Genomic DNA, 18,540 nt, shown 5'->3' with positions numbered 1-18,540 from the left:
AACTGAACTTCTTTGATAATGTGATAATTTTTTCTCCTAAAATTTAATAAATCCTATGTAGACATCATTTAGCAATGATCAAAATAATGGATGACAACTTCTGCAAAGGACTTAAATAATAATGGAGAAGAGCAGAGTTAGAAGATAAAAGCAGTGTGCACATGACTAGAAAATAAGATGAAGGCATAATAAACTGCCACAAGAATTTTATGTGCAGTGTGCTGTGAGGTAACAGAGAATGAAAAGATCCCATCCAGTTGGAGGCACAGGAATTATAAGGAAGAGATTCATTCATTCAACAACTATTTAGTAAGTTCTTAATGTAGATGAAGTACTATTCTAGATGCCTGGGATCTGTCAATGAACAGAAAAAACACTAATCCCTGCCCTCATGGAGTGTGAATCCAGTGCAGAGTGGGGTAAAAGAAACAAATATAATAAAGAGAATATAAGTAAGTAAATTACAAGTAAAAGGAGCAACATTAGAGGGACTGCAAATGCCAAACAGACAAGGCAGATTACAATTTTAGATAAGGTGACCAGGATAGGCTTCAGTGAAGTGACTTTTTAAAAATTAAAAAAAAAATTTTTTTCTAGAAAGCAAGTGAGAAGGACAGAGGGAGGGAGAGAATCCCAAACGGACTCCATGCTCAGCGCAGAGCCCACTGTGGGACTCGATCCCACAACCCTGGGATCAAAACCCTGGCCAAAATCAAGAGTCAGACACTCAACCAACTGAGCCACTCAGCCACCCCCAGCGAGGTGACTTTTTAGCTAGACTTAAAGGTGGTGAATATTTGAGACTGACCCCAGATGAGAATGACTTAAACAGACATAAATAGAAAACAACAGGAGAAGTGGTTTTTCAGGAAGAGTAACAGGCATATTTAGAAAAAAACAGGCAGGGGCGCCTGGGTGGCTCAGTCAGTTAGGCATCTGACTTTGGCTCAGGTCATGATCTCACATCCCGTGAGTTCAAGCCCTGAGTCGGGCTCTGTGCTGACAGCTCAGAGCCTGGAGCCTGCTTCAGATTCCATGTCTCCCTCTCTCTCTGCTCCTCCACTGCTCACACTCTCTGTGTCTCTCTCTCAAAATAAAGATTAAAAACAAAACAAAAAAAAATTTTTTAAGGAAAAAAACAGCCAGGCTAGTCTGCCTAAAGCACAACTCAATACTAGAAAACAAACTAGGTTCACTGAAGTATTTTTGTGTATATCTTAAAATGTCCATAATGAAAAATTCTAAGTAATGTTTAAAATAAACCAGATAAAACTAATTATTAACTACTTACCCTTGGAGATTTTAATTCTATTTCTTCTCTTTCACTTTCACTGTTTGAATCAATATTCTCCTCAGGTTCACTCTTCACTTCTACTAAAGGCATTTCTTGATCTACTTTTAGAGCCTCTTCCATTGATTCTTCTAACTCTTTTTTTTCCTCTTTTACTTTTGGTTCATGGTGGTGAACAGTTCTGAACTGAATATTTGCAGAACGGCAGTATTCCTCAAAACCATAGAGATACCTAAACAAACAATATTTCATTTTAGGAAATCTTAGTCTTTACATTAACTTGAATACTATATTATTAAACATTTTATTTTTAAAAAGTAAAACTTAAGACTTTTTTTTAAAGTACTTTTTTTATGGTACTAACTTCTTGGTTTTATACAGGATTTATAAACAGAAATATTGATCATACAATTTCTTCCTAAAAAATCTATGCTTGTGATAACTGAACATAGCTATCATAGTTCTGATATGAAAGTTGTTCACCACAGAAGATATAGCTCTAGAACACCTATCATCATTTCAGACTGTTAACACTACCTGCATCCCTAACTCTGAAAAGGAAACTTAGGACAACATGAAAAATGGAGTAAAGCAGACTTGGTGCAATGAAATAATGTTCAATCCCAATCATCTATTAACCTGAACTTTTTTGTACACTTTCTCTCACTTTAATGTTCTTTGATTGATGTGTTCTTGTTTAACTGTTAACAAATTAAATGGAAAATCTTCCCTGTAATATGTATTCTTTGATGAATAAACTATACTACTTACTTTCTATAAGCAGTTTTTACATTGTAGGAAGCAGCTGAATTCAAAATAGGAATGCCAAGGTCCATATAAATTTGCTTCCATACAGCACCACTATCAATCTGGAAAATTAAGTTTTTATTTGTTAACATTTACAAAGGGAAATAATCTTTACACTAACATTCTATGTTCATTAAGAAAATGTGTTTATTACCTAAAGTGCAGAACAGTACATTAGATGATTTAACTTTTTCATTACATCCTTACTTACATTGTCACATCCACCTTGATGATAAACCAGTCTAAAGAGTTTGAAGAGATTGAGATCTTTATAGCCCAAAACAGGTGGTTTGTTGATTGGAGTACCTTTTTAATATCAGAAAGTAGAAATAAAATTTTTATTCAAATGGGAAATACTGTTACAAAGCTATCAATACAAAGCTTTCCAATTTCTCATTTCCCAAGTTTTATTAATCAGAAGCATCTATTTAAAGAACCTTTAATTATGTAAGACAACATAAAATATTCTCTATATTCTTTATGAAGTATTGTGATGCTCTTTAGATTCACTTCTATGACTAATAAGATCACCTCTCTCACAACTAATATAATCACCTGTCAGTGGACTGGGTACAAGTAAAACCTACAACTACAAGGTACAGCTAACAATGATGTTGGCTCAAGAGGCCTCTGTAAGAATATACACAATTATACAGATGTAATTTAGAGCATGGATCCATTTTCCCTGCTTTAACACAAATATTAAAACTGCTGACAGTAATCTGAAGGATGATTTCTGAAAGCCACAGAGTATCTAGGACAAATTTGTCTCAGGATTTTCTAGGACTAATATAATGTCAAAAAGTAGAATTTATAAAGGCTGTATTTCTTTTAACTCTATTCAAAATCCTATTCTATTTACATAGGACTTGATCTCCTAATTTGTTTCATTATGAGATCAAGGATGAGGCTAGTTTATTACTGCAAACTGCAGTTTGCAGTAATTACTGCATTAGTAACTAATGGATATGTAAATTAATATTATGACTGTTCACCTTCCATTAGTGAAATATTATTATAGTATTTTTTGGTTTTATTAAGTCCCAAGTAGGCTAAATATAATTATATCCAAACTATTTTCCTATACATTTCTGCTCAAAATAGATAATGGTTGTTTTTAGTTCAAATGCTTAATTATTTTCAACTGTAACTGATTCTTAGGCTTTACTTGAAATCCAAATCCACGATTCTAACAAAAATAATGCATAAACCTAGAATGTAAAACTGTAAAAGAAATGACTGCTTTTTTTTTTTTTAAGGAGGCTCCACAGTAGGTGTTCAACACAAGGCTTGAACTCACGACCCTGAGAACAAGACCTGAGCTAAGAGCAAGAGTCAGACACTTCACTGACTGAGCCACCCAGATGTCCCAGAAATTACTGCTTTTAAATAATGAGCATGAAATACCTCTGTCTTCCATAAACTTATAAAGCTGTTGGAGGAAGTTGTCCCTCTCTTCAGGATCAAGTTCTTCCTCAGGCTGTAAAGGTAAAATATATAAATATATAGAATAATGAATAGAGCAAGATATATCGTCTTCTTTTTTTGTTTGTTTTATGAACCCAGTGTAAGAGGAACTTTGACGGAGCTGGAAAATATGAATTTCCTCCAAACTTTACAATGCCAGATTTTAAGTCATATTTTCATAGAACTGATCTCATACAACTGTCAAGATACACCATCTCTACCTTTTACCCATCTATCACTCCAACCCTACCCCTGAATATAAGGACTAAGATGGCCATGAGGAAAGGTTAGGAATTGGTTAAGAGTGTTTTCACCTTATTTGTTTTGTTTTTTTTTTTTTAAATCCACCAAAATACCATGTGGCCCACACAAATGTATTGACAGATGAGCACAATAATTACAAACATATTTATTATTTTAAAATAACCCACATACAAACATTAAAATTTTGTTATTGTTGAATGACTATAAACCAGAGGTTGCAAAGTCACATGGCAAAGGTTTTTTGTTTGGATAGCACAACGGTTTAAAGAAATGCATATACAACTACATTTAAATGATATTTTGTCCCAGGCCCCGCAATCCCTTCTTGTATCACATAACTCTGCATTTTTCATTTGCCCTCTTGCATGGCCTTTTAAATAAGACTTTGCAACCCTTGAAAATAAGAAAATGAAAATTACTTCTTAGGAAAGGAAACTAGATACATAACTACAAATTAGTTCCTGGGAATGGGAAAACAATGGAAATATTCATGTAAAAAAACCTACTTCTACAAATACCAATTTAAATTTTATTTTCTTACTAATTATATAAACCTATACAATGCTGAACTTGGCTCTAGTCAAATAGATTTTGATAAAAATATTCCCTTTCCTGATAGACTACTTCTAAACTAATATGTGGGAAAATTCTGATTTAAAATTTAGAAATACTATGGAAAAACAAACAAAACACTAATATCTTTGGCCCATATTAAATTATTATAATTTAATTTCAGAGTACTGTTTTTCTATGTTCTAAAAGAAAAATTTAGATTTTTGTCATTCAAAGCATATGTCTTTGCATATTCAAAGCAAAAGCAACTATCAGCCAATAAGTATTGAGCATTCACAGTCTACAGGTTCCTTAAAATGATGTATTAAGAATTTTAATCACTAATAATATAGCAGCCAGAATCAATACACATGTAGTTGATTAAAATATATAATTTTAAAAAACCATGAGGCAATCAAGGGGAAGAGAATAAAATCTTTTAGTACATTCATTCAGAATGAGCACAGGAGTACTTTCAGTTTGAACAAATATAAAGAAACGTTAAGTCAAAGTTGTAAGCCTCACCAACGAGCAACATATAGAATTAATCAGTACAGAATCAATAGGGGTCATTACTAAATATTCAGATCAAAAGATGGCAGTTTTTTCCCCATGTGAATTTTAAAAGTCTTGCTTTTGCAAGGTTATTAGAACAACTCCCAATGAGTTAACTCAAGAAAGTAATTCAGCAGCCCAAGAATCATTGCAGTATTATTTTTAAGGACTTTGGTATAGAGGAAAAAAGTAACACCTTATGCCAGACTGCCTCTATGCTTTGCCTGTCCTTCATAATTGCAATATTCTCTCCTCAAACCAACACCTCATTTCCAGTATTTATGATCTGGCAGAATTCAAATAAGACCATTGTATCCAGTATATGTAAAAAGTATTTTTTCAAAAGGCACTGATTTGAAATCAAAATTTCTTCCAAAAACAAGTAAACAAAATGAGCCCATCAACTGCAAATTAGGTATTAAGGTTGTAGTAAACATTTCATAAATTATTACTAAGAATATTGTTTTAAGTATATAGATAAAATTTGGTGTTTTAAATACATTTGACTTAAAAGTTAGCAAGGGTGCCTGGGTGGCTCGGTCAGCAAAGCCTCCGACTCTTGATTTTGGCTCAGGTCACGATCTCAAGGTTTTGTGAGGTTGAGCCCTGAATCACGGAGCCAGCTTGAGAGTCTGTCCCTTTTATCTGCCCCTCCTCCACTCATGCCAGTTCTCTCTCTCTCTCTCTCTCTCAACACCCCCAAAATAAATAAACATTAAAAAAAAAGTTAGTGGATGCCCAAGAGTGTATTAAGTACCGTGAGAAATTATGACCATAAAATTCTAAGGTCAGGTGCAGTTATCAGATGTGAAAAGAAGACATAAATGAATAAAAAATTCTGCTTATAAATAAATACCTGCTTGAGAGGAAATTTACTTTCCATAAGAAAAGGGTAAAGTTATAAACAGTTTTTAAATTTACCTGATGGTCTTTGCAAAAATTAAAACTGCTTCATCTCTCATAACAAGTAATTCTTCACAATCTTTTTTTCAAATAGCTGTGTTGTCAGTCACCTTGGACTATAAACTGCATATGCTAGAAAATGCCTCCAGCTAGAAGAATCTGCCTCGATGGCTTTTGTATGGGGTCTCATGGTATGCTCTCTCTGTTCAAGGTATTTTTTTTAATGCAAAGCTTTTTTTGTTTTGTTTTGTTTTTTAGATTTACTTATTTAAGTAATCTTTGTGCCCAACGTGGGGCTTGAACTCATGACCCTGAGATCAAGAGCTACATGTTCTACTCACTGAGCCAGCCAGGTGCTCCTGGCACCTGGTATTTTCATACCTATAGCATCTCTCTCCTGGTCAATAACCAGAAGGTATTGCATTCTTCAAGGGTTTTAAAGTGGGAGGGAGAAGGTTGTAATAATGAGAGGGAAAGTCCTCTAGACTGCTGATAAGCCTTCTTCCCTTCAGTCAAGCATGTGAAGGGGAATTATGCACCCAGTAAAATGTCAGAATGGAGAACAGGGTTAAGGATATAGAAGAGGCACGCTATAAGATCATAATTTCAAGAAATTTACAACTTTAGTTAGCATCAGTATATACTACCTAGTGTTACAAAAGGTAGTTGTGCATCTGCCTATATATACTAGTAAATTATGAATTTTCTGACTTTAGAAACTTTATCTTCACATTCAATTCAGACACTTACTGATGGCTAACATGCAGGAGTCTGGGAGGGATATACAAAAGATGCTGTGATTAAAATGAGAGGAGGCAGTACTTTCTACTCTGACCCTCTGAGTCTAACAGAGGGTACAGGAATGTAAAACAAGCCAATGTGATATAATGGTAAAAATGCTGCAAAATACATAAAAATACAAGAAGGATGAGTGGTTGGTTCAGCTGGGGATGGTGTGATGGTGGCTCTATTAGGGAAAGCCTCAAAACGTGAACAGCAAATAGCATAAACAGCAAGCAGCATAAACATGAAGCTGGCAAAGGCAGGCTATGATTAAGAAAGGACTTTTTAATGATATGCTGGAGAACTGGAACATGAACCTGAGAGAGGTGAAGAGGAATTATATCAGATTTGTGTTCCTGCCAAGGGGCGCCTGAGTGGCTCAACAGTTAAGCGGCCGACTCTTGATTTCTGCTTGGGTCTCAGTCTGGCAGTTCATGAGATCGAGCCCTGCACCAGGCTTCACAATGGGCATGGAAATCTACTTGGGATTCTCTCTCTCTCTCTCTCTCTCTCTCTCTCTCTCTCTTTCAAATTAAATAAACAAACAATAACTTAAATTAAATCAAATCAAATCAAATCAAAATAAAAGTTCTCTGTCAAGAATGAGTTTGATGGATTGGAAGGGAAAGGGAAGCTCTTTGATGATGGAAAGAAGACCCTCTACTCCAAAAGGAGAAAGAGAGAGATATAAAGGCTGAGACTCTTCTTAGTTGAAGGCTCAGTTATTCATGGTTGTAATCCTCCATGTCCCCCCACGTTGTAAGTGCTAGATAAATTCTGAGGTTAGAGACATACCTATTTTACTCACAATCTTATCACCAGGGACTGGCATTTAGCATAAGTACTCTGTTATTATGTGAATGAAAACAATGTCTCTGAAAATGAACTAGGGAGATTTTCTTCAATTATTTCACATTAGCTGAATTTCAGAGCTAGCATTATTGATAATATAAATGCAACAGGAGTCAGATAAAATAAAAAATAACAGCCGCTGAGGATGTTAAGTCACAGGTCGCTGTGGCACAATCACTTATTAGCATTCACTTCATTCTGTCCCTATATACATTAATCAGAAAATGATTATTCATTCAGAAATGGCATGGATTCTAGTTAAAGATGCACTTTCTTTTTAAAAATCTTTAAAATAATACCTTGTTTTTGCTGAGCTATTAACTGGGCTAAGCAACTCTCCAAAACACAAAAGTATACAGAAAGTGTCCAGATTGTCACAATATGTAGTAAAAGATGATGCATGTTACACAGATCCCCTCAAACCCATGAAACTTATACTCAATTCTAAAGAGCAGGTCTGGAAAGTTTTTTATCACATAAGAGATTTGAGCCACAAAAGCTGACATTTTGAGAGTGCATAAGGGTGTGACTAAATTTGATTTTTGTAGTTTCCCTGTACTGCACTGTAGGTGAAGTACACATCTTTTGTTGATGGGTATTCCATTGCTCACGAACCCCACAGGCATCCTTAATAAACTATTAATGATTATACGACACAGTCTTCCTTTCTTAAAAAAAAATATTATATTTCAGTACACCATGCTTATTTTTCCATACCAAAATATACTGTTTTTGTGAATTAATGTTATTTTGGACAACAGCAGCTTCATACACCTACATGCTGCTGCCACAACCCCTCCCTGGTCCTCTTCACGGGCACTCACTTCCCCACCCCACCCCCACCCCACCCCCACCCCCGGCACTCCACCACTAGTCTTCTCAACCCTTCAGTTCTTATCACCCCTTAATCTTCCATCCCCCACCCCACCTACTCCAAAACAAAGAGGCTGAACTCCACAGCAGGCAGATTCTGCTGGAGAAAAGGAGGTATTAAGACGGGGCCCTGAAAGCTCTACTCTGGGGAACTAAGTACTACAAGAAGCACACCAGAAGTGGCAACTCTGAAGCCACCTCTGGCTGGAGGAATGACGTGAAAGAATCAGTGATACCAGTAGCTGCTTGGGCTTTTACCGTATAAAGTTTTAAGTGTGAAATATATTGAATAGCCTCATTTGTTTTTAAAACAGTGCAGTAAATGCTAGAACAACTTATTAGTGGGGTTAACGTATAGAACATTTATAGGTCACACTCAACCTTAACTCAGGCAGTGCTTCTATTTGTTTCCACACAGACGTCTGTTGGATTCTTTAAATCTCAGCTATTGCTTATCATTTTCTGAGTTTTTTAAACTTTCCCTTTTATTTTCCCTATTGTATTTAATACTGATAAAGGGAATGGGCAACGCAAAGGTGATACTCAATGTAATGCACCTGGCAACTCAACAAGCAGCTTCTGAGCAAAATCCAAGTGTGTGTATATGGGCAGGTGGGGTGTTAAAAAAAAAAAAAAAAAAGTTACATATTGCTGGAGAATAGTGGCAGGGAGAATAGAAAAGTGGGGATGGGTCAAATCTGGAAGGGCCAAACTTATAAAAGGCTATGATAAAAGACCTAATCCTCATCCTGTTGGTGCTGAGGCCATTAAAGGGTTTGTAGAAGGAACCATTTATGTGTTAGAAAGACGTCTTTGAAGAATGGGTTGGAGGGGAAAAGACATATCAGAAGACACCTGAAATAAGTGGGACAAGATACAAAGGAGAAGGAATATTAGTCAAGAACCTTTATTGCAAGTGACAGAAAACTATCCTAAACTAGCTTAAGCCAAAAAGAATTAATTTATAAGCTCACAAAATTATATCAGGAAATGAGACTGCCTACAGAGTGCACTGCCTAAAAAAAAAAAGAAAGCTATTATGAAGGGAAGGTAAATTACCTTCCAAAATGAACTTTCTAGAACCTTACAACAAATCTTCCATCACTTTATTTCAAATAGCAATATGTTAGGCTAATTGCAAGGCCCACACTCATTCATTTATTCAGAAACTATTTAATGGAGGTTTACTATAAGCCAAGCTCTGTGCTAGTTGGTGGATATTCATATTAGTGGGAAAAGGAAAAAACTACAACGAAGAAACCTGACATCCTGTTTTCATAGACCTTACAATGTAGAGGAGAGAAAAATTTTCTTACAAGTCTGTGAAAATTTCTGTAATCTCTCTATACCTCAAGTTCCTCTCTCATAAAAAAAAATACTGTTGTGAGAATTAAATAAACAATCGTACTTTAAAAACCACTAAGTCTCCAACACTAAGCTGAGAACTTTATTTGGTGTGGTCATCTTTACCTGTTTGTATCTCCTACAAAAGCTAAATATTTTTTTTAATTTTTTTAATGTTTATTCATTTTTGAGAGAGAGAGAGACAGAGCGTGAGCAGGGGAGGGGCAGAGAGAGGGAGACAGAATCAGAAGCAGGCTCCAGGCTCCAAGCTGTCAGCACAGAACCCGACACGGGGCTCGAACCCACAAACCGCGAGATCATGACCTGAGCCAAAGTCAGACGCTTAACCGACTGAGCCGCCCAGGCGTCCCCAAAAGCTAAATATTTTAACTGTGGTATAATGAAAGGTACCTCTTCACTGATGATATATGTTTGCTCTGGCACAATAGAGTCAGAACACCTCAGTGAAATATAACAAATGAAAACCTAAATTTTAAAAAATATCCATAAACTGAAAACTTAAAAAAGAAAAAGTAAGCCCCCCACAACATTAAGTTGTTAGGTAACTCTGGTGATCGATAGATCAAAATGGGTATCAGTAAAGCCTGGCTCCAAGCAGAATTCTGAAGACCTGTCCAGAAAGTTATCGTATGTAAAAACTATCAGTTGACAATATAGATTTTAGAGGAAAGAAACAGAAAGTGCACAATCGTAATAGGCATAGGTCATTTAGGATAAGGGCTAAATGCCATGACAAGGCCGTATTAAAATATAATAATTAAATCTCGAGTAAGTATGAAGGTAAGTAATGTCCAGTATATGACTTTTAGAAAGAGGTGACATTATTCAATATGTCTGAAGTACTGTATTTCAATATAAAAGAATAAATACTGCAACCACTTCTGTGTCCTAAAATCAATTTATTCCAGGAGGAATCCCATTTAGATTTCTCATTTTAAAAAATCTACTAAGGAGCCTGGGTGGCTCAGTCAGTTGAGGATCCGACTTCGGCTCAGGTCATGATCTTGCAGTTTGTGAGTTCGAGCCCCACATCGGGCTCTGTGCTGACAGCTCGGTGCCTGGAGCTTGCTTCGGATTTTGTGTCTCCCTCTCTCTCTGCCCCTCCCCTGCTCATGCTCTGTCTCTCTCTGTCTCAAAAATAAATTTAAAAACATTAAAAAAAAAAAATCTACTTAGAGTCAGTGCAGAGAACAGACTGGAGAAGGACAGCAAGGACATGGGAAAGTTACTATTGCATTAGTGTAGGTAAAGGAGAATAGTGGCAGAGAGTAGAAACTGAGGGAAGCAGAAAACCTGAAAGCCATCAAGTAGGCAGAAGAAAGAGGATTTGGTGTCTCATTGGTTAGAGAGGCAAGAATGGGAGGATTAAGGAGACTGCCATGCATCTGGTGTGGGTAACTGGTAGATGTGCTTCTATTCAAATAAACTAGAGACAACCACGGAAAGGACTGCTTTGTGGGAAAAAATGAAAACAGTTCTTGTACATAATGAGTTTGAGAAATAAGAAATCCTCATTGGCAGTTTAATATGAATGTCTAGGGCTGAGAAGAGACATCTTTGATGTACATATAGATTTGGAATCATTACATCACTTAGGAAGTAAACTAGAAAAAAATGTAATGTCATGGATGTCAGGTGATCGAAGAAGGTAGGCATGTCAAAAATGCTGAAAACTGCTAAGGAATCAAATGAGATCATGACAAAAATTTGTTGGATTTAGTACAGAAAATTTGTTGAAGGTCACTGGTGACTTTAAGTTGTTTTAGCTGTGGGGCGGGGGTACACACTACAGTGAATTAAGAATGAACAGGAGGTCAGGAAATAGAACAATGTATATAACTGAGCAATCTGGTCCATAAGGGTGAGGAAAGAGGGCAGTATCTGGAGGGGCTGCTAGAAGGTTGGGAGAGAGAGAAGCACGTTTTTAAAAACTGGAGAGAAGGAAACAGAACAGAATAGGCTAGAGATCCTGGAAAGAAAAGAGACAGTTCATAGACTAAGATAAGGAAAAAGGGAATGAGATCCAGAGCATTGAGGTCCTCATCATAGAAAAAGGCAATGTAACATATTATCACTTGTACTTAAGGGAAGGAGGGCAGGCAGGTGAGGTATAGTGCATGCTCTCCATCAGAAGCTCCTAGGTTCTTTTTGAAATTGGAGTGGAGTGAGGCAGGGCCAGAGGACACAGGGATTTGATTATAGAAACTGGGAACTGACCAATTGTGTTGAAGGCCCAGCAGATGCTGGTAGTCATAAAATTTAGAGTGTACACTTAAACAGAATATTTCAAGGATCGCATAAGAGGTCATGACATATTCATTATGTGGTAACATATTGTTTTAGAAGTTCAGAAAGCAATGTGACAACAGCCTGCCCAAAACAAATTATTAGAAGATTCTTGAATTACATCAGACTTGACTGAGACTAGTAGTAATTTTCCCCCCTCCTTGAAAAGGTACACACTTTCTACTTTTAATCATCCAACAATGGTTTGGATACTGTCACATCTAAGGCTTTAAATTCACTCAACCCTCTCTCATGCTACCACAACTATGAAATACTTTGATATGAGAAGGGATTTTTTTTTTGTAAATACATACAAATTTAGCTATAATTGTGTCTACAAATGTGCAATCCTCATTAATCTGATTAGGTGAGCCAGATTTGGTTAGTCTTATGCTAATTTTGTGAGGAAAGATTTTACCAAACACATCAGGACATTTTTGTTTGCTTGCTCAATAAGCTATATTTTAAGACTTTTGCAAATAAGTTATTAAATCTGAATGCAAGCTAAAGTCTCAATTATTGATTGGAAGTTGACTTTATAGGACCTGCTTAGAAACACTTGATTGAGTTATTAGATATACCTAAAACACTAACATTAACTTGAAATTTTTCTTTAAATTTTATTGACTTAGCATAATTTTCCCGAGTTACCAAGCATTTACTCAAAGTGATCTTGACAGATCACTAACAAATGCCTTTACAAAAAGACATAAATACAAACACCACTAGATTTACATATAAGAAAAGAATTCCAGTTTCCATGAATAAAAAAACCACAAGCACTTATGATTTTTGCAATAGTGGAATGTAATTAGGTATGACTGGTATTAGATCCGACAGTAATTCCTAGAAAATTCAAAAATCGGAGAAATGGATGTCAGTACTTCTAAACAAACAAAAAAAGAGTATCTCATAAAAATGCACTAAACTCTTATTTTCATTACTAAATATGAAATTAGAAGAGATTTTTGAAAGGGCCCAACACATAAGGCTACTTATAGCAAACCAAAAGAATAAAACAGCTGCAACTAGTCAAATTCCCTTTTAATAAAAACGTCTTCACCTATTTATTTTATCCTTAGACAACTCTCCTCCATTCATCCAAAGTGAATTTAAGGAAGGAGTAAATGAATAATTGACATCATTACTTATGTTTACATGGACTTTTCAATTAATTTCAAAGCTTAAAAGGAAATCAGGAGTATCTTTTCTAATATAAAATTTTCCTAATAAAAGACATTTAAGTAATACCCACAAAAATATTCTCCAGGGCTTTTTTTGAATGTAATTACCAACAGGTTAAAATTCAGTCATCAAATATAGATAGGACCTACTTCCTGTTAGACTCGCAAGTCTTTTCCACCCAATAACAGTACAAAACATATTTCTTGCACTCCAATCCTGAATCACCAATGCTCAGGAATTCAAAATAATATTAAATAAAAAAGATGCTCTTCCACATGGTAAAGCCATGAATCTCAAATTTCCTTATTTAGACTATTTTAGGGTACTCAAAGCATCAAATATAAAAGACAATGTCCACTGCCCATTAACACTGCAGAAGTATCTAACACTTGTATGATTCTACTGCATAAAATTTACAAACATCAAATTGTAGGCTAAAGTACTGTTACAGTGATTTACAGTCTGTTATAAAAGATCTTTGTGATCATTATAAAGCAACATTAAATTTTCATGACAAGCATACCATTATTATGTTTCAGGAAGAATATGATCTATAGTATAATACAACAAACAGCTTAGCCTCACCTATGTAGTAAAGGCCTGTAATGACTAAGCCAGGTAGGCCCTGGCTTATCAGACTTTAATTCATTTTATACCATACCCACTTTTTCCCCCTTTGTTTTATGTAGATTAAACTGCTTCTCAGTTTATCAGTACATTAAATTTTTTAAAATTACTGTTCAAGACAAATTAGAATGATTCAGCAACTAAATGTTAAGTCCAAGAGCAAGAAATGCAGCTGATTTTTTTTTCTAAAGCAACCAAAATCTCACTCAAGAAATGTACCTCCGTGGCCAGAAAAAAAAAAAAAAAAGAGGAATTAGTTCCTGTCAAGCAATTCAATAAAGTATATGCTATGAAACTGACCATCTGGAAAATAATTTAAATTAACGGTCAGACAACTCAGTGCCTTAATACTGTAATTTTGCTTTTATTTTTCAGTAGATAAAAAGCATTCTTGTTCACTTAATTTTAACAGGTTCATAATTTAAATAACACATTTTAAGAAAATACTATCCCTTACAAAGGTCCTTACATCTTTAAATTTCTTTACTTATTACCTGCAAACAATAGGTAACAGAGCTTGCCTCTGCTCTTCATTCTTTTTTTTACTAACATTTATGCACAGCTTGAATAAAACGTTATGATTTTTATGAAATTAATAGCTGTAATAAGAGCACTATTTACTAATTACTATTTTATAGCCATCTTTTCCAACCTTACTACAGAGCTCTTTTTACTCTCTTTGTTTAAAATTTCAGGGTTTTCTTTTGGGGGGTGGGGAGTAAAGAAAATGCATTCTAAAAGGGACACCAATTAAAAGTATTAGCAAAAATAGGCCAATCTTCTTTCAATATTTGGCAATATCCAGATCCTAACTAATGCTAATTTTTTTTTTTTAAAAAGCAAAACCAGACTGCAACAGTTCACACCCTGAAAATGTGGCCTATTTACCCTGAAAACACATAATCTATAAATAAATACAGATAAAATACAAAACTCACATTTAATATTTAGACTTTAAATCCTGAATTTTGCTAAACTGTCTCATTATCATTTTCATTTCAAAATCTAATGTTTCAGAAAAATAGCCTTCATCCTCTGATATTCTAAAAATAGACTCCTACTGTCTCTTTTACAAGAAACAATTACGCTTGGTTATGAGTCCTACCATTATTAGCCACATCATCAACACCTAAAATTCTTATTTAACCCCATTTTTGGCAATCCATATGGTAACTAAATATATTTTAGAAAAAAAATCTTACCTATATGCTGCATTTTCTTTCAAATGCAAAATGGTTAGATTCCCCTTCTACTTAATCAGTACAGTGTCTGAACATTTTTCAGTCTGACTTGCAAATATTTGCTTTCCCTCTTAGGGCATAGCATCCGCAGGGTTATACAGCACTACTTACATTCTCTTCCACATAAAAATCAGACATTACATGAAAGGAAAAGAAAGACAGCCCATTTCAAAGCATCTGGCAAACCTCCATTGGCAACCTGCCAAGCCTCTGCTAAACCTTCCTGTCTTTCGGAGCATGCTCACTTAAAACCAACAGCACGTTACTATGGCAACTCTGTAGGCAGCCTGTAAGTATGAACCGCCATTCTGATTTCAGACTGCAAAAAACCAAATACTGCAGGGGAAGTAAAAGGAAAGAAATATCGCATGCCCTTCATCACATATAAGTATACTCATTTTATTTAACAAATTCACATCTGTATATGTAAAACAGAAACAAGCATTCCACATTTTCCAAGCAAATATTTTTCAGGCTCAAATAGGTCTTCTTTTTGGTAAACTCATTCTCTTTGTCTGCCCCTAGGTCTCTTTACCTCATAACAACCAAAAATATACTGGACAGTTAGTTTATCCCACTGCTGTATAAACAGATTACAACATTCAATTATCTGGTAGTCCATAAATGATTTCCTAAAATTATATATATACATATACACACACACACATATATTTATATATGTGTGTGTGTGTGTGTATGTCATACATATACACACACACACACACACACACACACACACACACACACACACATATATCCTAAATGACATGGTAATATCACACATAAAAATCAACAATTATAAAAACAATCTCTTTTCTCTGATTTATCTATCAAACTGCCAAATGAAATATTCTCTCAGGTTGGATAAGATTTTTTAATCACCTATATCCTTCAGATACTATGAAATGTCTCAAAGAGGTGAAGTTGCCAAGTTAAGACAGACCAGATCTGAGTTCAAATTCCTGTTCTCCACATTTGAGCTGTGCAACCTTGGGAAAGTTACTTAACCTTCATGACCTTCACTTTCCTCACCTTTAAAGTAAGATAATACCAGTTATACCACATGGTAACATTTTAAATGAGTTGACACATGTAATGTTACATTTCTTTCTCTATGATTATTTAAAAAGTTTGTACTTGTTGATTATTTAACCTGAAAAGTTCTTTGTAACCTCTTATCTGCAAAAAAAAATTATTTCTCATTTACCCACTATGTTGGAATCCAAAAAACTCCCCATCCCCAAATCAATTTGGGCTAGAAAAAGACAGAAATAAATAAAGAGCATCTAAATGAGGGAAAATATACAAAGGTAGTAATTTTACTACTACTTTACTAAACACTTTAACCAACTAAGCCACAGCGCCACCCAGTAATTTTTCTTTAGAGTATTAAAATGTTTTTACATTACAAACATAAAATTTCACCTACCACCTCTTCTTCTTCTTTTTTGGTTTCCTTTTCCTTCTCTTCATCATGTTCTTCAGCTGGACCATCTTCATCATCACTACTGGATGATTCAAGGATTTCACTTATATCCATTTTCCAATTATCAGGAACAATTCTAGTTTTTAAGAAGATGCTTGCTTTCTGAAGCCCTAAATGTAAACAGTTATTATGGACTTAGCAACATAGAATAATAGAAAACATTCAGAGTCAGAAGATCTAGATTCAAATTCAGCTGTCACTTATAAAATGATATCATTAACTTGAACATAACTAAGTCATAATGTTTTATTAACGTTTATTATTATTCTAGGGAATACTGTTAAAAATATTAATGGTAAAACATGAAAAGTTAAACTTAATATTAAAAGTTAAAAACTACAAATAAAATATTTTATCCAGATATTTAAAAAATAGCCATCAAATAAGAGTAGATACTAACCCTAAACAATTAAAATGGCACCAGAGAATATTCAGCCTTGGTTTAGCCACTATTTGCCATTTACAGCCACATCATGAAATAATGGATTGATTCATTTTTATTTTACCTGGTTTAGCAGAGAGCTCAGATTCAGGTAGATTGAGAATATCTATTTCCTTGATATCCTTTCTTGCTATAGAATAACTAATTATATGGAAGAATAAAGGGGAGAGAAACCATTATTAAATAAAAATTATGACAAATAATGTTAACACATAGAAGAATATAAGCCTCAAAATCAAAATTATTTTGCCTACAAAATATTTTTAAAAGACCATGCATATCCTGGGGCGCCCAGGGGGCTCAGTCAGTTAAGTGTCCAACTTTGGCTCAGGTCATGATGTCTCAGTCCATGAGTTTGAGCCCCACACCGGGATCTGTGCTGACAGCTCAGAGCCTGGAGCCTGCTTCAGATTCTGCATCTTCCTCCTCTCTCTGCCCCTCCCCTGCTCTCACTCTCTCTCAAAAATAAAGGTTAAGGGGTGCCTGGGTGGCTCAGTCGGTTAAGCATCTGACTTCAGCTCAGGTCATGATCTCACAGTTTGTGAGTTCAAGCCCCGTGTCAGGCTCTGTGCTGACAGCTAGGAACCTGGAGCCTGCTTCGGATTCTGTCTCACCCTCTCTCTGCCCCTTCTCTGCTCATGCTCTGTGTCTGTCTCTCAATAGTAAATAAATGTTAAAAAAAAAAAAAAAAATTATAATAAAAAAATAAAAGTTAAAAAAAAAAAAAGACCATGCACCACACATATCCTAATCCTTAATAAAAGGCAAGACATAATATAGGCAAAGCTAGTATCCTTTTTTTTAAATGTTTATTTATTTATTTAGAGAAAGAAACAGCGAGAGAGAAATCCCAAGCAGGCTCCTTGCTGTCAGCACAGAGTGGGGCTTGAACTCCCCAACCATGGGATCATGACCTGAACTCAAACCAAGGGTTGGACACTTAACTGACTGAGCCACCCAGACAACCCCAAAATTAGTATCTTAATTCTAAAGATTGACATACTCAAAATACACTAATTTGAAAGCTTCACATTTAGGGGCGCCTGGGTGGCTCAGTCGGTTAAGCGTCTGACTTCGGCTCAGGTCACGATCTCGCGGTCCGGGAGTTCGAGCCCCGCGTCAGGCTCTATGCTGACTGCTCAGAGCCCGGAGCCTGCTTCCAATTCTGTGTCTCCCTCTCTCTATGACCCTTCCCCATTCATGCTCTGTCTCTCTCTGTCTCAAAAATAAATAAACGTTAAAAAAAAAAAATTAAAAAAAAAAAGAAAGCTTCACATTTGTAATATTTCAATCTATGCAACCCTCCCACACACAAGGTATGGGATACTTTGTATCAGCATATTTGCCTTATTGAAGATACAATGTCTATTTTGATCTTTACTATTTCTCTTTTTAAGTTTATTTTATTTTTGAGAGAGAGCATGAGCAAGAGCAGGGAAGGGGCAGAGAGGAGACAGAGGATCTGAAGCAAGCTCTGCACTGATAGCAGAGAGCTCGATGCAGGGTTCTAACTCACGAAACGTGAGATCATGACCTGAGCCGAAGTCAGATGCTTAATGAA

At 35.4% G+C, this 18,540-nt stretch overlaps 1 protein-coding gene across 3 annotated transcripts in view; it reads right to left on the bottom strand.

The window, feature by feature from the left end:
* The window catches only part of ARID4A (AT-rich interaction domain 4A), a 63,452-nt gene that overhangs the window by 24,656 nt on the left and 20,256 nt on the right, over nt 1-18,540 (bottom strand). For all 3 annotated transcript variants that reach the window (XM_015543400.2, XM_007095239.3, XM_042989796.1), the window contains 6 exons: nt 17,044-17,120; nt 16,481-16,647; nt 3,506-3,578; nt 2,310-2,404; nt 2,063-2,160; nt 1,292-1,523 (listed from right to left, as the gene is read on the bottom strand). In XM_015543400.2, the coding sequence (XP_015398886.2) occupies nt 1,292-1,523; nt 2,063-2,160; nt 2,310-2,404; nt 3,506-3,578; nt 16,481-16,647; nt 17,044-17,120 (742 nt within the window). The remainder of the gene's footprint in view (nt 1-1,291; nt 1,524-2,062; nt 2,161-2,309; nt 2,405-3,505; nt 3,579-16,480; nt 16,648-17,043; nt 17,121-18,540) is intronic.

The sequence above is a fragment of the Panthera tigris genome, chromosome B3, assembly GCF_018350195.1.
Source record: "Panthera tigris isolate Pti1 chromosome B3, P.tigris_Pti1_mat1.1, whole genome shotgun sequence".
Taxonomy (NCBI): Eukaryota; Metazoa; Chordata; class Mammalia; order Carnivora; family Felidae; genus Panthera; species Panthera tigris.
This window is presented reverse-complemented; position numbering and strand designations above follow the sequence as displayed.